The sequence below is a fragment of the Scylla paramamosain genome, chromosome 1 (assembly GCF_035594125.1).
Source record: "Scylla paramamosain isolate STU-SP2022 chromosome 1, ASM3559412v1, whole genome shotgun sequence".
Classification (NCBI taxonomy): domain Eukaryota; kingdom Metazoa; phylum Arthropoda; class Malacostraca; order Decapoda; family Portunidae; genus Scylla; species Scylla paramamosain.
The window spans coordinates 14571502-14590000 of NC_087151.1; the positions used below are offsets into that span (position 1 = coordinate 14571502).

Sequence of the window (18499 nt, forward strand, 5' to 3'; positions counted from 1 at the left end):
AAGTTATTGGAGATATTTTTGGCTAGATGCCAGAAGTCACGAGGGGAGTTAGATCTTGAAAGGTTTTGACATTTTCTGTTAATGAAGGAGTTTTTGGCTAGTTGGAGAACAGAGTTGGCATGGTTCCGGACAGAAATATAAAGTGCATGAGATTCTGGTGATGGAAGGCTTAAGTACCTTTTGTGGGCCACCTCTCTATCATGTATAGCACAACAACAAGCTGTGTTAAACCAAGGTTTAGAAAGTTTAGGACGAGAAAATGAGTGAGGAATGTACACCTCCATGCCAGACACTATCACCTCTGTTATGCGCTCAGCACACAAAGACGGGTCTCTGACACGGTAGCAGTAATCATTCCAAGGAAAATCAGTAAAATATCTCCTCAGGTCCCCCCAACTAGCAGAGGCAAAACGCCAGAGACACCTTCGCTTAGGGGGATCCTGAGGAGGGATTGGAGCGATAGGACAAGATACAGACAAGAGATTGTGATCAGAGGAGCCCAATGGAGAAGAAAGGGTGACAGCATAAGCAGAAGGATTAGAGGTCAGGAAAAGGTCAAGAATGTTGGGCGTATCTCCAAGACAGTCAGGAATACGAGTAGGGTGTTGCACCAATTGCTCTAGGTTGTGGAGGATAGCAAAGTTGAAGGCTAGTTCACCAGGATGATCAGTGAAGGGAGAGGAAAGCCAAAGCTGGTGGTGAACATTGAAGTCTCCAAGAATGGAGATCTCTGCAAAAGGGAAGAGTCAGAATGTGCTCCACTTTGGAAGTTAAGTAGTCAAAGAATTTCTTATAGTCAGAGGAGTAAGGTGAGAGGTATACAGCACAGATAAATTTAGTTTGAGAGTGACTCTGTAGTTGTAGCCAGATGGTGGAAAACTCGGAAAATTCAAGAGTGTGGGCATGAGAGCAGGTTAAGTCACTGCGCACATAAACGCAGCATCAAGGTTTGGATTGAAAATGAGGATAGAGAAAGTAGGAGGGAACAGAAAAGGGGCTACTGTCAGTTGCCTCAGACACCTGAGTTTCAGTGAGGAAAAGAAGATGAGGTTTAGAAGAGGAGAGGTGGTGTTCTACAAATTGAAAATTAGATCTTAGACCGTGAATGTTACAGAAGTTAACGAAGAATAAGTTGAGGGGGGTGTCAAGACACTTAGGGTCTTCGGCAGAAAGGCAGTCCGACCTGGGGACATTTATGGTCCCCTCCCCAGATGGGGACTCCGAGGCTGGTGTAGGAGTCGCCATTATAATTTTAAAATTTTTGAGTGAACGGTGTGTGTGTTATTAGGTGCTTGTAGTTTTGTGTGGAGGAAGAGAGTTGTCTTTAGAGGGCAGGCTATGACTGCCCCCTTGTGTTGTGAGACACAAAGGGAAATGTTCAGTGAGGTCACAGTTGGGTTTAATGATAAGTTCACAGCACCCCCTGAACAGTGCTTTAGACCTCACTGGGAGTAATTATCATTTCGGCAGATGTCTACTGCCTCCCCATCTCTTTCCTGTCATCTTGTTAGTTGGTGTAGATGCAGACAAACATCACAAATCATGCTCTTGTGAATCAACAACTGCTCTCCATCCAGCCTTATCATGCACATTCTTCACTGTTTCTCAGACATTCTTTTTGCATCCAATGCTTTTTCACTATTCATCCATCCCATAAAAGAATATCTTATTTACTGTGTACAAAAAGACCTCTTACATTATTGTCCCAACTTCCAGCAACCAAAAAATCTTGGGGAATGGAGGGTGGAGAGAATGCCATGCACTGGACTGAGTCATCTGGAGGATTAACAACCTGTAAACAAGAAAAAAAAAGAAAAAAAAAAAAAAAACAGTAAAATAGAAATTTGTCGATCTATTACTTTTGTGTATATATATTTTACAAATTATAGAAAGCAAATGTGGTTTGAAAAACATTTCAAACTCATCATCAAAATATACCTTGTCACTCACTACCTTTACTCATAGGTCATGATGTACACATAAAGATACATCTATTATCTGAAACAAAGAAAAATACAAATATTTACCTCAAAATCCTTCATGGGATTGGCAGTAGCAGGTGTGGTGGTAGATAAACCAAATCCTGTAAAGCTACTGCCACTGGACCCAAATGTGCTTGGATTAAACATTGTCTGGAATACCATCAAGATATTAATAATCCAGGCAAGGGAGGTACACTGGTCTTATCAACAGACAAGCAGATAGCAAAGGTTGTAATGGTTCTTAGCATCATTACATAATTACCTCAGCAAGCCAATACCTAAGTAGCTAACATAAGCCAAAGTGTTATTTATTTATTATTATTACCATTACAGTAAAATCCCTCTTATCCGGCATCAACGGGACCGCCAACATGCCGAATACTTGAATATTGCCAGATACTTGAATAGAAGTGAAATTATGTCCACAATCACCACCCTACACTCACGCATCTTACCATAACAAAGATCAGCTGATCTTAATCAGCAGCTGATCCGATCAGCTGATTAAGTGTAAGCACAACACGCTTCCTCTTTTCTACAACTTTAGGCATGATGAAGGTGTCATGCGATAAACAGTGCACACGCGGGACTGAGTCACTGAGTAAACACAGTGCAGTGGGCCGCGAGTAGCGCGAAGCAGTGCGCTCTGGTGGCGAGGGGACAAAGTATGCCTCGTGCGGGAATTTTAATCGATTTTATGAGTACACATTGATTTTTTATTGATTTTAAGGCTCGGGGAAAAATGTGCCGGATACTTGAAGCTGCCGGATACTCGAATGCCAGATGAGAGGGATTTTACTGTATTTTTTCTTGCAAATCTATTCTATTGGAAATTATGTTTATTCAACTGAAATATACTTAGCCCAATAGCACAAATAGTACCACCATACCTTCATGTATGGTAAGTGATACAGAAAGGTTATTTGTCTAGTTAACAAGCTTGACTCCCATTTACTATCCAGCACATTGGTAATGTCATCCATAGTTAATTTTCAGTTGGCAAGACACAAGTCCCCATAAGATGATTTATTTAAACTGGGTTAATAGTACCCTTAGTAGCTCAAGGGGAACATATATGCAGTAATAATTCCACAGGGAATTAAGGGCAGCAGGATGCTCCTATAAAGAGATTAAATTAGGTTAATAATTATACAGGGGGGATCAACAGGGGTGGAGCCACCTTCCTGTTAAAATTTATAGTAGGTAATGTTAATAATAATGTCATTATGTTAAGGGAAAGAGTTTTGGGATAAAAGTGGAGTAAAATTCCACCGGGCAAAATGCAGGACAGGGCAGGGCAAGACAGACAGTGCACATGATCACGAAGTGTTGGAAAAATAGTCAAAAAGGGTCAAGTTCCATGACTAGAGGAACAATCATTGAAGTCACCTTTACCTACCACTACTCTAAGGTACTGAGATCTACATAATTACCTAGATCATGAAACATTACAGTAAGACTGATTTTTATCTGATGTTTACCCAGTATTGTCAGCTCTGAAGCTGGTGCAATTTGATGGCTGCTTTGACACTAATGAAATTATTTTCAAATACACTCACCTTGCAATTTACATTAAGGTTGACAGCAGTGAATTTTGCATGATTTGAATAATATATCCTCATAAGCAGTAATGAAACCTATAGTTCCATCCTGTTAGCAAGTATAAACCACTAATATGAAAATATTTAGAGATTAGTGAAATAAACCACTGATCTGATAGAAAAAAAAAAAAAAAAAAAAAAAAAAAAAAAAAAAAAATATATATATATATATATATATATATATATATATATATATATATATATATATATATATATATATATATATATATATATATATATATATATAATATATATTATTGCAAATGTCACACTGCCTTGAACATAAACAAACAGCTGGCTGTAAGAAGATAGAATGAGTCTGTCACATGGAATATGAAGCCAAGAATGATTTGTGTCATGGCCTAAGAAGCAGAGAACATACTCCTATCCAGTACCACAAGTAAGAACTGCCTGGTAAACAGGAAGTTAACCTGCGAGTGATTGGCTCATCAGCAACTAGCTTGACATAAGTGCTCAACGAACTTTGTTTTTATGAAAGAACTTTATTTCATACCTTCACACATTTATATGAATAAATGGTAGTTTTACAAGTTGCTTTTTTTTCTTGTGAAGTTACTCTCTCATGTTTGGTTAGTATGATTCTGGCACTGTCCATGAAGGATGAAGTTTCTCACAGTTGATTAGGATCATGTTATGACAGTTATGATAGCCTATACATATTACACAGCCCAGACAGCAGCTCATCAGTACATAAGATCTAACACAACTTTAACAAATGCTCTGACTGTCCAAGCCTTGGCATTAGGTCAAACATTTGGTCAGATTTAGTTTCAAGGAGCTTTGTTTGTTATGTGGCCAAGGGACTGCTGTACAACTATGACTTTTGGGGGATTCAAGTGAGGGAGCCAACCTCACTGGTTAGCATGAGGTAATGCCTAGATGCTTCCCCACACCATAAAACTCCACTTTCCCACCCAGGTCCCCCTCCAGCTTGTGTACTGACAGAGACAGAAAATGATAATACTGTATGAAACTGCGTTTTACATTATATTAATATGACATCATTCAAGGCACTTTTCAACACTACCTTCAAATCTGACACGAACTCATACATATACTAATTCTCAATATCAACACCTGGAAAACAACAGATTTCCCACGTTTATGGGAGGCAATCTGTTTCCCTGAAGTGGAATTACTGGACCTGGTAAGCGTATGTCCACTTAAGAATTAAGTATAGGAAATTAGCGAGAATTCAAGCGTGTGTCTGTGGCAGGTGGAAATAAATTCCTAAACGAGAGGAGGCTGTGTGAGAAGTAACATGATGCAGATCAACAGATCCTGCCTCAGGACGCCGCCACTTCCTCTGCACCTAACGTCGCCACCAGCAGCTCACCATGCACACAGGGGCTTACCGCAGTTCACAGTTCACCACCTCCACACAGAGCAGTAGGGCAGGGGCTGGTGTGTCCCCGCAGTGTGTTAGCAGGGTGTCGTTAATCGCCTCGTCAGCCTGTGTCACCAACTCACCACGCTGGCTTGTTTTCCTCGCGGCCTGTCCAAAGTCTCGCCTCCCAGCCTCGCCTCAATTATTTATTGTAAGGTTCACGATATGTCACCTACACTGCCATGATAATGACGTATTTTAATTTTATATTATATTTTCATAGATATTAGAAAAGAATAGTTCCTCATTTAGATTATTTTTCATTGGTTATCAACAAGCGCGAATGACTTTCATCTTGATCTTGAAGTTGTAATTTGTATTATTTTTCTCTTACGCTACGTCTTCATATGAAATAACTTAGAAATACGAATTCATAAAGGTTTAATTTACTTATCTGCATTTAATGAAAAGTTAAAGGAAAAGGGAACAAAAAATACTTGCGACCAGGCCTGAGACTCCTGTAATCCAAGCGATAAAGAATCCAGCTTATAGACTTAAAGATACATGTTGCAGCAGCTGTGTGTTACTTTCCGTCACCTGTCTTGCAGACATGCAGTGATTTGACTAACTGTCTATTGATAACGTTGGTAACGCGATTTGAAATTTTTCTCAACTTAAGTTAGACAGTGGCACAAGAGACGTTCACCGAACACACTCATTCAAATCCACACTTGATCAACTTTCCTCCTTTACACAGTTGGCTCCCTACCGCATGCCACCAGCTCTCAAATTTGTTTGTTTTGTACCAACTGCTGCCTTGCGCATCGTATTCAGAATCAAAATAAAAATTCTGAACTTTCCTTTGCGAGTTGTTTATTATTTGCGCTACATGGTATAACCATAATATGAAATACTTCATATGATGAGATCTGTAACTTGAGCGCGATCAAAAGTATATTGTGTTTAACTGCAACATACATGTTTTTTTTTTTTTTTTGTTGGATGGGTTGTGATCTGGACAATAGTACCACCTGATAATGTTTTGTTCTTACGGATAATAAAACGGAAAACCACAAATTACAGGAACAATAAACCGGCAAGCAAGTATTGTCTCTGTCGCACTTCTGTCGTTCTTGTTATATTACTCCATCCATTACAATGTCATATATTTGTCATTCTTTGCTGAGGGCTTCCGACCATCTGCAGTTTCTTAAATTTGCATCCGTATACTACTTTTAAGATAAAATCATTGTTTAAGATTACCTGGCTTCCCTCATATCACTTTGCCTATACTTAGGTCTCTCTTTGGACCATTCCAGAACCTTATTCTTTTAAATTTCTTAGTCCAAAACGTTTCGCTCTGTTTCCTTCACATTTTCACTCTCTCTCACACCTCACTTTAATTCTCTCCTGCTTCTGTTCGCCATTCTCCATGCACACAGTTTCTCAAATGCTCTATACCATCTTAATAAACTTTTTAATTTACCTTCTATTCGTAGTAAGATTGCTCAACTCTTTCAGTACAATCTTTTATCCTCCACTTACAAAAACTACAGCATCACATACCATACGTACTGTCATAGTCTCCTCTGCCCTGAAGTGCGCACCGTCGCTGTGCTTGTGCTGCCTGCTATTCTTAACACACATGCTCGCCTTCACTGCCAAGAACCGTCTCATTAAAGTTTTTGCTCGTTACATTTGGATTATTTGTTACAGACGAAGAGCCAGCTATCGGCATCCAGGTACTCTTGCTGGTGTGGCTCAGGGGCGTCGATAGGATCTCTTGAAGGACTCATACCTAATGCTGATAGGATCTGCAGTGGAGTCGAAAGAATCTCCAGAAGTAACGATAGGGTCTACAAAAATACTTATAAGATACACAAAGGAGTTCATAGGCTCAGCAGAAATACTGATATGGTTTATAATGCCATTGATAGGATCTGTAGAAGTAATGATAGTCTATAGTAACATCGAAAGGATTAGCTGAGGTATTGGTAGAGTCTATAACGGCGTCGATAGGATCTGCAGAAGTACTGATGGGATCTGTAGTGCTTTCGATGGAACCTAAAGATCTCTTATCAACTGAATGTGGCCGATGAAAAGTAGTGATGATGATGAAGGCGGTCAAGCCGTGGTGATGGAGGTATGGGATGTAAACCAAAAAAACCATGACCATGCAAGCCAGCAGGAACCAAAGGACATCAATCCTGCCTTTCGTGGGCTTCCTTAACGCTTGGTTTCCTTGCTGACACACCACCTGCCTCCGTACCTAATCTTAAAAAACATCCCCATGCTAAAGTGTCCATCCTGTATACTGCGAAAAAAAAAAAAAAAAAAAAAAAAAAAGCAACACAAAGAATCGTTTTTTAGCACAATTTGTCGTGGAGAGCATCCAGCGAGGACGGTGAATGAGCGTGACTCCAACTTGCGTACGGGAAAGGTTGAATAATAGTGAAGAGAAACGCTGGTCTTGTGAAAGGACTGTGCTCACCCTAAATGTGATCTTTCCCTTTAAGCACATACGCATTTATTTGACATTCAGCCACAAAATGATGAATGCTCTGTAAGTAAAAGTTGATCACCTTTTCCTGAGCTGTAGTGGGGTAATAGTGACAAGCAAAGATAATGATGGGTAAGTGACTCATATGGACGTAAAAAAAAAAATACACGTAAGAATAAATATATATGTTAAATTGCTGCTCCTCTTTAACTAAAAAAAAAAGAAAAGAAAAGAAAGAAAAAAAAAAAAAACAGGCAAAGGGGGTCTTACATAAGGGGACAGGTTGCGGGAGCGGGGCACTGGTGTTCCAGACCTACCATGATGGACAGCAGCGGGCCGGAGACATATCATTACGTGATCTTCCTTTTCATCTCTCTCTCTCTCTCTCTCTCTCTCTCTCTCTCTCTCTCTGTGTGTGTGTGTGTGTGTGTGTACAAGGGTTTACAGTGAGCGTGTGTAACGGACACTGGAAGTGCACCTTTCACACCAAAATTTATAGAGACAATTCATTTGGTCACTCTTATTTAATATATCTTATGAAATATTACAGTAAATAGTGAAATTAATCTTAGTGGAGTATTATCACAAAGATAGTTAATTACACCACACATGCGGCAATGCGCAGAGAGAGAGAGAGAGAGACCCCTCCCTCCGTGCGACTCGCCTTCAGCAACACGGCCACAGTTTTCTGGGCTACACGCAGTTAGCAATATTCAGTGGCGCTGGTCAACAGAGCCACAAGTGAAGGACCATTACAGTAGTAACGACCGATTATGTAAGGGATTGTTTGAAACACTTACCTCGAAGCTCCTATTTTCATTCAAACGATCGTCCGTCACTCACCAAGTCATGCTGATACAGTTATTAAACCCACTTACTTTGTCAAGTTTATTAACATGATTTACCACATGTAATTCCAAATAACTATTCACCTTGGTCGTGGTTGTTTGGTATCGTACCCATGTGCTAGGGGCTCTTGTCCTGTGTGCCGAACACTTATGAATACGTCTCCCGCATTAAGTATGGCAGCACGCAAGATAAGCATATAACTCTACCTCATTATAGGGCAGTGCTACCATGCATCCAGCAATAAGAAGTGGAATACTTAAGCACTGGTGTAGTGTCCATGCTGAAGAGTGACGTTTCTGGCAGAGCTCTGCTCGGTCTCCCTCGCACAGCGGCACCCTATCGACTGCCTCCTCTCTTTTCTTCCTTCGTGGTTACCAATTATTCTATTTGCTTTCTTTTTACGGGTAAAAGGAGAAAATAAAATTGTCATAATAATAATATGCATTACATAAACGTATTACATACTTACACGCAATACATATTGCGTGTACGAAATGCAATGTATTAATATGCAATGTAATGCATATTAATATAAACGTATACATAAATATGGCTATATATATATATATATATATATATATATATATATATATATATATATATATATATATATATATATATATATATATATATATACAAACACACACAAAATGCTAATCTTTACATCAGAAACTGTGTATGTTAAGAGGAGACATGGAGAAAATATAAAATGCTGCTCCTTGAGTCAGAATGGTAAACTTAACGCTTCAACGTATGGTAGTGCATATAGCCGCATTTATGTATACGTGTGTATTAATATATATATATATATATATATATATATATATATATATATATATATATATATATATATATATATATATATATATATATATATATATATATATATATATATATATATATATATATATGTGTGTGTGTGTGTGTGTGTGTGTGTAATAATAATAATAATAATAATAATAAACGGTTTATTCTTTAGGCAGTCAACAAACTGAAAATGTACATTGGGGGTGGGGAAATACTTGACATTAATCCTAAAGGTAAGTCAAATCTAGAAGTCAAATCTAGAAGGGACTATTGATTGATGGCTCGCACCATGGTGGGAATCGCACTGAGTCTGTACCGGTCCGTACGCGGCGCCTTTAGGGGCATTATCTTGTTGTGGTGTCTGGTGGCACGGGCGGGGCGAGGCGCGTCAGGCGGCAGCATGTTTCTGAGACGTGGATGATTCAGAAGTCCCCTACCAAACTTCTCCAGAGCCTCACGGTACCTGGTGGACAGTCTGGACAGCCTCAGGGTGTTCAGGGCTTCTTCATAGGTGGTGTATGCAGGGCCAAGGATGACCCTGCACGCCCTTTTCTGCACACTCTCCAACTGTAGCTGTTGAGTTTGTGTGAGGGAGGAGGACCACGCTGGGGAGGCGTACATGAGTTTGGGGAGGATGAAAGTAAGATACACCCCCCTTAACTCATCTGTCGGCGTCCCCAGCGACCTGAGTCTGCGCAGCATGTACAGCCTGTAGGTAGCTGATCTTATGGTGTTGGCGACATGCTGCTTCCAGGTCAACTGGTCGTCCACCGTGACTCCGAGGAGCTTGGCACATCGGACCACCTGGAGGGGGTGAGGGCCCACTGAGAGCTGGGGAGGGGGCACTGGTACAGAGGAGGTACAGAAATGCATCATCACAGTTTTGTTGTGGTTGATGGTCATCCTGCTCTCCTCCGTCCACGTCTGCAGCCGCTCCAGAATCGCTTGCAGTGGCGAGTAGTCCGGGTTCTTGGTGGAAACTGGGACGCCCACGGTGCAGTCGTCCACATACTTCCAGCGATGTGGGGTGTCAGTGAGGGCGTCGTTAATGAGGAGGAGGAAGCATAGAGGACCCATCTTGGTCCCCTGGGGGACCCCACAAGTCAGCTGTTGGAAAGTAGAGACAGAGCCCTGATAGCGAACGGCCTGACGCCTCCCTGTGAGGAAGTCGGCTAGCCACGCTATCAGGTTAGGAGGGAGACCCAGACTCACTGCCTTGCTGATGACAACAGTGTGATCAACAAGATCAAAAGCCTTTTTGAAGTCCACAAAAGCAACAGCTAGAGAGGTGTTTCGCTTGTCCAGGTGGCTGTGGATGAATTCAAGGAAGCTGGTCAGGTAATGGGAGGTGGAGGTGGCTTTAATATTTCCAAACTGTCTGATATCCACGGTATTACAGATTTTGGTGTAGGCCCAGTCATATACAAAATCTTCACAAATAAGGCTAGGGATAGGGGTGATAGAGACTGGCCTGAGGTCATTGAGTGACTGTGGACTGGAGATTTTGGGGATGGGGGTGACGTAAGATGTCTTCCAGTCCTCGGGGCAAGAGTGTTGGGAGAGTGAAGCGTTTATTATGGAGGTGTGTGTGTGTGTGTGTGTGTGTGTGTGTGTGTGTGTGTGTGTGTGTGTGTGTGTGTGATTCCCTCACTTTCTTTCTTCTTGTAGGTTTGCATTTTAGTTGTTTAAATATAAAAGGCTACTTTAAACATTACTATACAATTTAACATCACCACTTATTATCTTATTTATTTCTAAGAGATCTTTCTACATCTTATGCCATTTAACTGCATACAAACATAATGGTTTCCAATACATTTCTTGCCTCTTGCTTGGTTACTTCGTGACAGTTTGATGTTCAGGTGTTGGTCTCCTAACAGGCGGAGTTCTCAAGGAAGTGTCTTGCTCCAACTACAGGAAAACACACCTTAATGGTGCGTATAACTAATGGCGACGCAGATGGCCTCACACAATAAAAATGTAGAGTAGATAAGTGAGAATTAAGTCTCAAGTATATAATAGGGTAAAATATACTGGAAGAATATAATCGACTTTCAGGAAAGCACAGACACTGGGATACAAGGGAAGGTCACTTTAGAGATCTATATAGAAGTGTACTCGTAATTCTCTTGGGGGGTCGCGCAGGGCAGGGCGTGGAGGCGCTGCAAGCTTGTTGTTGACGTGCCATATCGATATCTCCTCCGTGTCTCGATAATAGTACCTGAGGGATCGCAAGAAGTTGGCAGTCAGCAGACTGCTTCTCTTTCATGTGTTCGTTTTGTAGATTTTTTTATTTCATTTATTTATTTTTTTTTGTCTATTTGTCATAAGTAGGGAAAAAAAATCATTCGAGACGAGAGCATCAAATTAGTTTTTCACATAGGTAAGCATACTCACCAAATGCTCCTGTGTATAAAAAAAAAGGAACATAATACCAACTACTCGGTACGAAGTTACAGTAAAGTAATAATTATAATAGTATTAATAATAATAATAATAATAATAATAATAATAATAATAATAATAATAATAATAATAATAATAATAATGATAATGATAATAATAATAATAATAATAATAATAATAATAATAATAATAATAATAATAATAATAATAATAAAGAAAAATCTTGTAATTTCATGTCAAAAACAAACACTTGGAAACATACGGGCCAAATAAGTTTAATCTGCATGTGTAAAGTGAAAAAAAGACACAGCACCCTACTACTGTCTTCATTGGCTGTAGCATAACCCAGATATCTGCATCTATGTATGCATGTGTGTAGACCACAGTAGCAAAATACCCTTACAAATCAGCCAACCTTTTCTGCTTCATATGCTTATTTTCTTCAACTTTTTAACCTTCATATACCTGAGCGTCTGCATCGCCTTCTCAGAGCCCAGTGCGTGACTCGGCCCAAGCTTGCGGTGCTTGGGGATGTGCTGCGGTGCGTCTCCCCGTCTGGCCTGGGTCCTCTGAAGGGGAAACATGACAAAACAACAAAACGCAGTGAATATATATATATATATGTATATATATATATATATATATATATATATATATATATATATATATATATATATATATATATATATATATATATATATATATATATATATATATATATATATATATATATATATATATATATATATATATATATATATATATCAGAGAGAGAGAGAGAGAGAGAGAGAGAGAGAGAGAGAGAGAGAGAGAGAGAGAGAGAGAGAGAGAGAGAGAGAGAGAGAGAGAGAGAGAGAGAGTAAATGCAGATACAGAACAACTAGGAGTGACAAGAAGAAAAAGAAGAAAAGAAAAGAAGAAACAGGAAGAAGAAGAAGAAGAAGAAGAAGAAGAAGAAGAAGAAGAAGAAGAAGAAGAAGAAGAGGAAGAAGGAGAAAAAGAAAAAAGAAAGAGAAGGAGAAGAAGAAGAAGAAGAAGAAGAAGAAGAAGAAGAAGAAGAAGAAGAAGAAGAAGAAGAAGAAGAAGAAGAAGAAGAAACAGAAAAAAGAAGAAACAGAAAAAAATAAAAAAAGAAGAAACAGAATAAAGAAGAAAAACCGGAAAGAAGAAGAAGAAAGACTGAATAAAAACATGATAATCAAAATAAAAAAGGAAATGAACAATGTGTGTGTGTGTGTGTGTGTGTGTGTGTGTGTGTGTGTGTGTGTGTGTGTGTGTGTGTGTGTGTGTGTGTGTGTGTGTGTGTGTGTGCGTGCGCGTGTGCGTGCGTGCGTGCGTGCGCGTGAGTGCGTGCGAGCCAAGGATAATAAATTGCAAAACACTCAATATACGTATATTTTTATTTTTGGCCAGACAGTCACTGATTGCTCCTTATCCTGTTCCACCTGCACGTGTCCTTCGCTCCTGCCCTTAGTGGGAGTGAAACAAGTCCACGTGATAGAAATATTTACGTGAATCTTTGTAAAGGAGTAGTGAAAATGAAAGTAATAACGAAAAAAAAAAAACATAAATGAGAGAGAGAGAGAGAGAGAGAGAGAGAGAGAGAGAGAGAGAGAGAGAGAGAGAGAGAGAGAGAGAGAGAGAGAGAGAGAGAGCACCTCGTCCTAATGATAAAAAGAGACATTAATCTTTGTTCCCTCTTTTAATGTCTCATACCAAACTAACTTTACCTCACTTCAGCACTGTTTGTGAAAGTTACTGATTGACATCTCATTACGGTGGAGCTGAAAGAAGATAAACAGTAAAGAAGAGACAAGAGTTTACATGAGGGCAAAGGTCTGGAAGCCGTGACATTGTTGCAAGACGCGGTAACCAGCATCGCACCTCAGACTCTTGGGCCATGCTGAAGCTGCCCCGTTTGTGTAGCCTCATCGCCTCACCATGGCCCAAGAAGCTCCCCCTGAACCGTACAATGTTTGGCCGCATCACACTCTGCTAAGTCTTGGCTCAATTTAATTTTTAGTCTTCCAGATCGTCATCCCGTACTGTCTCCGTTTTCTCCTACTGGATGAGTGAAGTGAGAGACGCTGCCGTAAGAGAATGGGTGAAAATTTTGGTCCTTACTTGCACTATCTGGCGGTGGTTCTGAGTCAGGCTAACACTTTCCAAGGAACATTAAAACACCGAACACTTACTGACACCAATCTCAGAAGTTCTTTAAGGAGAATCTTTTTATATATATTTATTTATTTTTTTTAACATACAACTTCCCTGCGCGCAGTTAATTTTCTTTCCGAGTTGAAACACTTTGCTGGTAACTTCACGGTAGGTCGTCGTAAAAAGATAGATAGTCATTAATTATCTGGGAGATTCCATTCAAACTTGCACACTACCTATGCATGTAACCCGTGGAAAGCGCCGTGTGCGTGTGTGTGTGTGTGTGTGTGTGTGTGTGTGAAGAGCTGTCAGAGAGAGAGAGAGAGAGAGAGAGAGAGAGAGAGAGAGAGAGAGAGAGAGAGAGAGAGAGAGAGAGAGAGACGATGTGGAGCAGTGGTTCCCAAACACTTGGTGATTGCCTTTCCTTTCATACTATGTATGGCCGGTGGCGTATCACATTGCATTCCCATTTTTTTTTCTCTCCCGCCTCTACGGCTCAGCTTCCATTCCTGATAAGATGAGAAACATACAGCTTAATAACTAAACCTCGACGATGTGTCTCCGGTATCTACACCTAATAGTTGTGAAAGAAAATGGAAACGCTGGTGTCTGTCAACACTTCGGTGACTGTTTTGATTTGGTGGCGGATTTCTGAACAGAGTCTTAGTTACTGCCATCTCGCGGCTGAATATTTAGTGACTTTTCTTAAAAGCTTTGTTCTCTCGGAAGGACTATAACTTTCACAGCCAACAAAAATTAATCAAGTTCTCGTATTTTTCGTATTGATGGGGTAGAATCCTTGTTAAAATACAACAACAATGAAAACATCTTTGAAAACGTCAATTACTTCTATTAGAGCCTGTAAAACATCGCTGAGAACAGACGCGAAATATTTCAGAATGCGGTCCATTACAATGAAAGGGTGTTAGGTAGTATTGACACGTCACCTTCGCTTACACCGGAGTTTCTCGTATGATGATCGTGATGATGTGTATCCATTATTCTGTATCATCGTGGTATACTAGTCCAGGATTATCATGACGGTCTGGGCCTCCGATGGAGGATGAGTGAGGCAACTACTAGTAGTGTGTATCAGTCATCAAGACCTCGTGACGCCCACCACTCCAGCAAGACGTTTCAGTTTCAAGAGAGGTTAGCACCGATCCATTAAGCTCGCTTCGGGTTTTCATGAGGAATATTGTCAAAGACAACAAGAGATGATTAGTTAGGTTCTGATGATGTTTTCCACACTGATGGTGCAGAATCCTTATTAAACTATCACTAGAATCATAAAAACACTCTTGAAACCGCAATATTTCATCAGAAACTGTTATAAGTAACTGAGATAAGTCGCCGAAAGAATACGAACCTTAGTGTTACACATAACTGGTTAGATACACACAACTTAAAATACCTTTCAGTATCGCTAGGAACGTGAACAATAGTTTAGAAACCTTGAATTTGTAGAGAATGACGTAAATATGTGGAAAGAGGGGGCAGTTGTGTATGGAAAAAGGTATATAGACATGAAATTTCCACGTAGCCAGAAGCACAGCTTGTACAGACACACACACACACACACACACACACACACACACACACACACACAAACGTAGTTAATGCTCTTGGTCTCCCCGTGACTTGGGTTCAATACACAGAGACTCCCCCTCACCAAGAGTTGTATACACTATGATGTCCTGCACGCGCTGTGACGATGGGCAGTTGAAGGAAACACACGGCATATATACGCACGGAGAGAGACGTATACAAGTGTACACCGGCAAGGTTACACTGAAGACAGTTAGGTATCGTAATATTACGTTGTCTAGTGATATATAAAAATACATCTATAGAGGTCAGGTGAGGGGGAAATGTTGACATAATTACAGTGCTACACCAGCAAAACTAACTTATGTATCTATTGTACTGTTACTAATGGGCCTTGTTTCGAAAAGTAAAAAAAAAAAAAAAAAATAAGAACTAAAGTTGGCTGTGTGTGTGTGTGTGTGTGTGTGTGTGTGTGTGTGTGTGTGTGTGTGTGTCTGTGTGTGTGTGTGTGTGTGTGTGTGTGTGTGTGTGTGTGTGTGTGTGTGTGTGTGTGTGTGTTCATTAGTCTTAAGATTCCGCTGGTGCTCGTCCTTATCAACAAGTGCCTGAAGCAAGAGCACCAAAATGAAATTATCTGACGGGTAAAAAACTTGGCATTCTAGATCATTAAATATGCTAATAAAGGTATAATGTCTTCCTCTCTTACATTAACACGCCACCCAAACTTTTGAGAGAGAGAGATTGAGAGAGAGAGAGAGAGAGAGAAGAGAGAGAGAGGAGAGGAGAGAGAGAGAGAGAGAGAGAGAGAGAGAGAGAGAGACGCCTGCCTTGAATACAGATCTTGTTTTCTTTGACTCACGAGTGCGCATTGTTTCATGTGCAAGTGTTGTCTTTTCCTTGTGTGCGGCATTTCTGTGTGCATTGTGTATACTGAAAATACATTGTTGCAAATGATAGAATAAAGATAAGAATAATTTCCCCTTCTCCTGTTTCCTCTGGCTTCTTCCTCTTACTTCTCTAAGACATTGAGGACTAAGATTTCTCTACTATAAGGTACAATCGCGCTGTCACGGTCACGGGCGCTGAGTGTGAGCCAGCGGCCACATCAGCGCCTCGCAGTCTTGAGTCGGGATCCCTGATACCCACTCCCCCGGTGAACCCGCCCTCCCCTGAGTGGAACTGAAATACTTCTACACCAACATTACAGTGAAACTCTTAATGGAACAAGTGTATCGTCAGCTGTGGGCGCCGCACGATGCTCCCCTCATGGGCACACGGCTGAGGCTTGGCTGGCAGAGAGTCCTGGTGGCTGGGAGCTGCTACTGGTCAGTTTATTATAGAGGCCACAGAGACACACTCACAACCCGGGTCTTCAAGGGGCCTTGGGAGCCTTCCACACGGCGCCCGCAGGGGTCAGCCAGGGGCATGGTGGTGGCCAGAAGCCCCTCGATCCCACGGCTGGAAGGGTTAGGGCTGAGTCCTCCAGTGTCCCTCCTCCAGATGGCGGAGTGGAAGGTGGCGTGGTTGAGGGAGCCGCCGCCCCCGTCCCCTCCCGCGACACAGTATCCCGCTTGAAGGCTCGCTTGAATTCACGCGACGTGCAGGGCGTAGATGAAGGGGTTGAGACAGGAGTTGAAGTAGCCCAGCCAGAAGAAGGTAGCGAACAGCGTCTCTGAGATCCTGCAGCTGCCACACAGCGAGTCTGTGGAGTGAATGTACATGAGACGGAGGGACTGAGAGGGAAGGGGTGATGAAGGTATACATGATGCAACAAAGGTGGCATATACATACATACATACATATATCTATCTTGAGAGAGAGAGAGAGAGAGAGAGAGAGAGAGAGAGAGAGAGAGAGAGAGAGAGAGAGAGAGAGAGAGAGAGAGAGAGAGAGAGAGAGAGAGAGAGAGAGAGAGAGAGAGAGAGAGAGAGAGAGAGAGAGAGAGAGAGAGAGAGAGAGAGAGAGAGAGAGAGAGACTGACAGACAGACAAAAGGACCAAGAATACATAATGCGCCATGAAAGCATCAAATAACAGCATATCAGGATTCTTGACGTCAAAAGAAAACAAAGACGAGAGAAAGAGAATGAAAAGAAAACTTGATCTTGCAGGGAAAAATCCAATTAATTGGAGACCTCCCCCTGTGGGTGTGCTTGTCATCACTTTTCATCACCTGCCAATTGGCCCTTTAATGGTCTCCTCTGAGGCAGTAATTACTGGCGATTCCAGGTGTGTGTTATGTCACACGAGGTAAAGATTGCTATTAAGGAACACTGAGCGATAAAAATGAATGTATGAATGAATGAATGAGTAAATGAATGAGTGAATGAATGAATGAATGAATGAATGAATGAAGGAAGGAAGGAAGGAAGGGAGAAAGGAAGAAACACACACACACACACACACACACACACACACACACACACACACACACACACTAATCAGGCCACATACGTGCATCCCCTTCTGTCACAGCATTTTTTCATACCATGCAAAACAAACCGGAAAAAAATTTCCTGCTGACGTGCACTTCAATCTCTGTACCTCTAGTCCTCTTAACCTAACCACCCCGCACCCCCTCCCTGCCTTCCTGCGTGGTGGTGGTGTCCTTCCCCTGCCGTCCCGAGCCAGCCTTCGATCCGCGTCATGTCCTCAAAGATTTCATGGTGCCCTCCCTGTACACAGCCTCACCTCCCCTCCCTCCCTTCCTTCTTCCCTTGTTCCTTGGTTTGCTGAGAAAGTAGATCAAGAGGCGCCATGTTCGTGGTACACTCGTAAACACCAACCCACCCACCCACCCCACATACACACACGTGGAGAGAGAGAGAGAGAGAGAGAGAGAGAGAGAGAGAGAGAGAGAGAGAGAGAGAGAGAGAGAGAGACGGACGGACAGACAGACAATTAGACTGCGCAGAAAACAAAAAAAAAAAAAAAAACTGCCAAGACTTTTTGGTACAGAATTAAAGTCTTTCCCTAACATTACAAAAGCTAATTAAACCAAATATCAACAAAGTTTTCTTCTATTCCAGCTGAAGCGTCGATGCGAAAAGAAGTTATTCGGTTTTTATTTTTTCTCTCTCCTTCTTGCCATGAAATTGAATGGAACCTTATTGTGAGACTGGAAATGAGAGCTTGTTACGTTCTGAGAATACCGCTAGGAAGCAGAAAAAAAAAATAAAGATAAATAAAAGGAAATATTATAGCTTCATATCAGCCGAGGTGAGTTTTGCGTACGTGGTTGCAATTCTTGTCTTGAAAGTGTGACAACAACAACAACAACAACAACAACAACAACAGCAACA

The 18499-nt window shown here is 41.2% G+C and overlaps 2 protein-coding genes across 3 annotated transcripts in view; both read right to left on the reverse strand.

Annotated features, from left to right (window-relative positions):
- LOC135101223 (protein Rae1-like) overlaps positions 1–8631 on the reverse strand; it is a 44284-nt gene extending 35653 nt beyond the window's left edge. Inside the window, exons 1-3 of one of the 2 annotated variants that reach the window (XM_064004857.1) lie at positions 8487–8631; positions 2028–2132; positions 1697–1792 (exon numbers count right to left, since the gene is read on the reverse strand). In XM_064004857.1, coding sequence (XP_063860927.1) covers positions 1697–1792; positions 2028–2132; positions 8487–8510 — 225 coding nt within the window. In that variant the 5' untranslated portion in view covers positions 8511–8631. Of the gene's footprint in view, positions 1–1696; positions 1793–2027; positions 2133–4959; positions 5203–8486 lie in introns of those variants that run through there. The other variant, XM_064004865.1, reaches the window with a different exon arrangement.
- A 7048-nt stretch (positions 8632–15679) lies between these two features.
- The window catches only part of LOC135101249 (alpha-1A adrenergic receptor-like), an 89103-nt gene continuing 86283 nt past the window's right edge, over positions 15680–18499 (reverse strand). The window contains 2 exon segments of the mRNA XM_064004937.1: positions 15680–16801; positions 16803–16900. Coding sequence (XP_063861007.1) covers positions 16571–16801; positions 16803–16900 — 329 coding nt within the window. The 3' untranslated portion in view covers positions 15680–16570.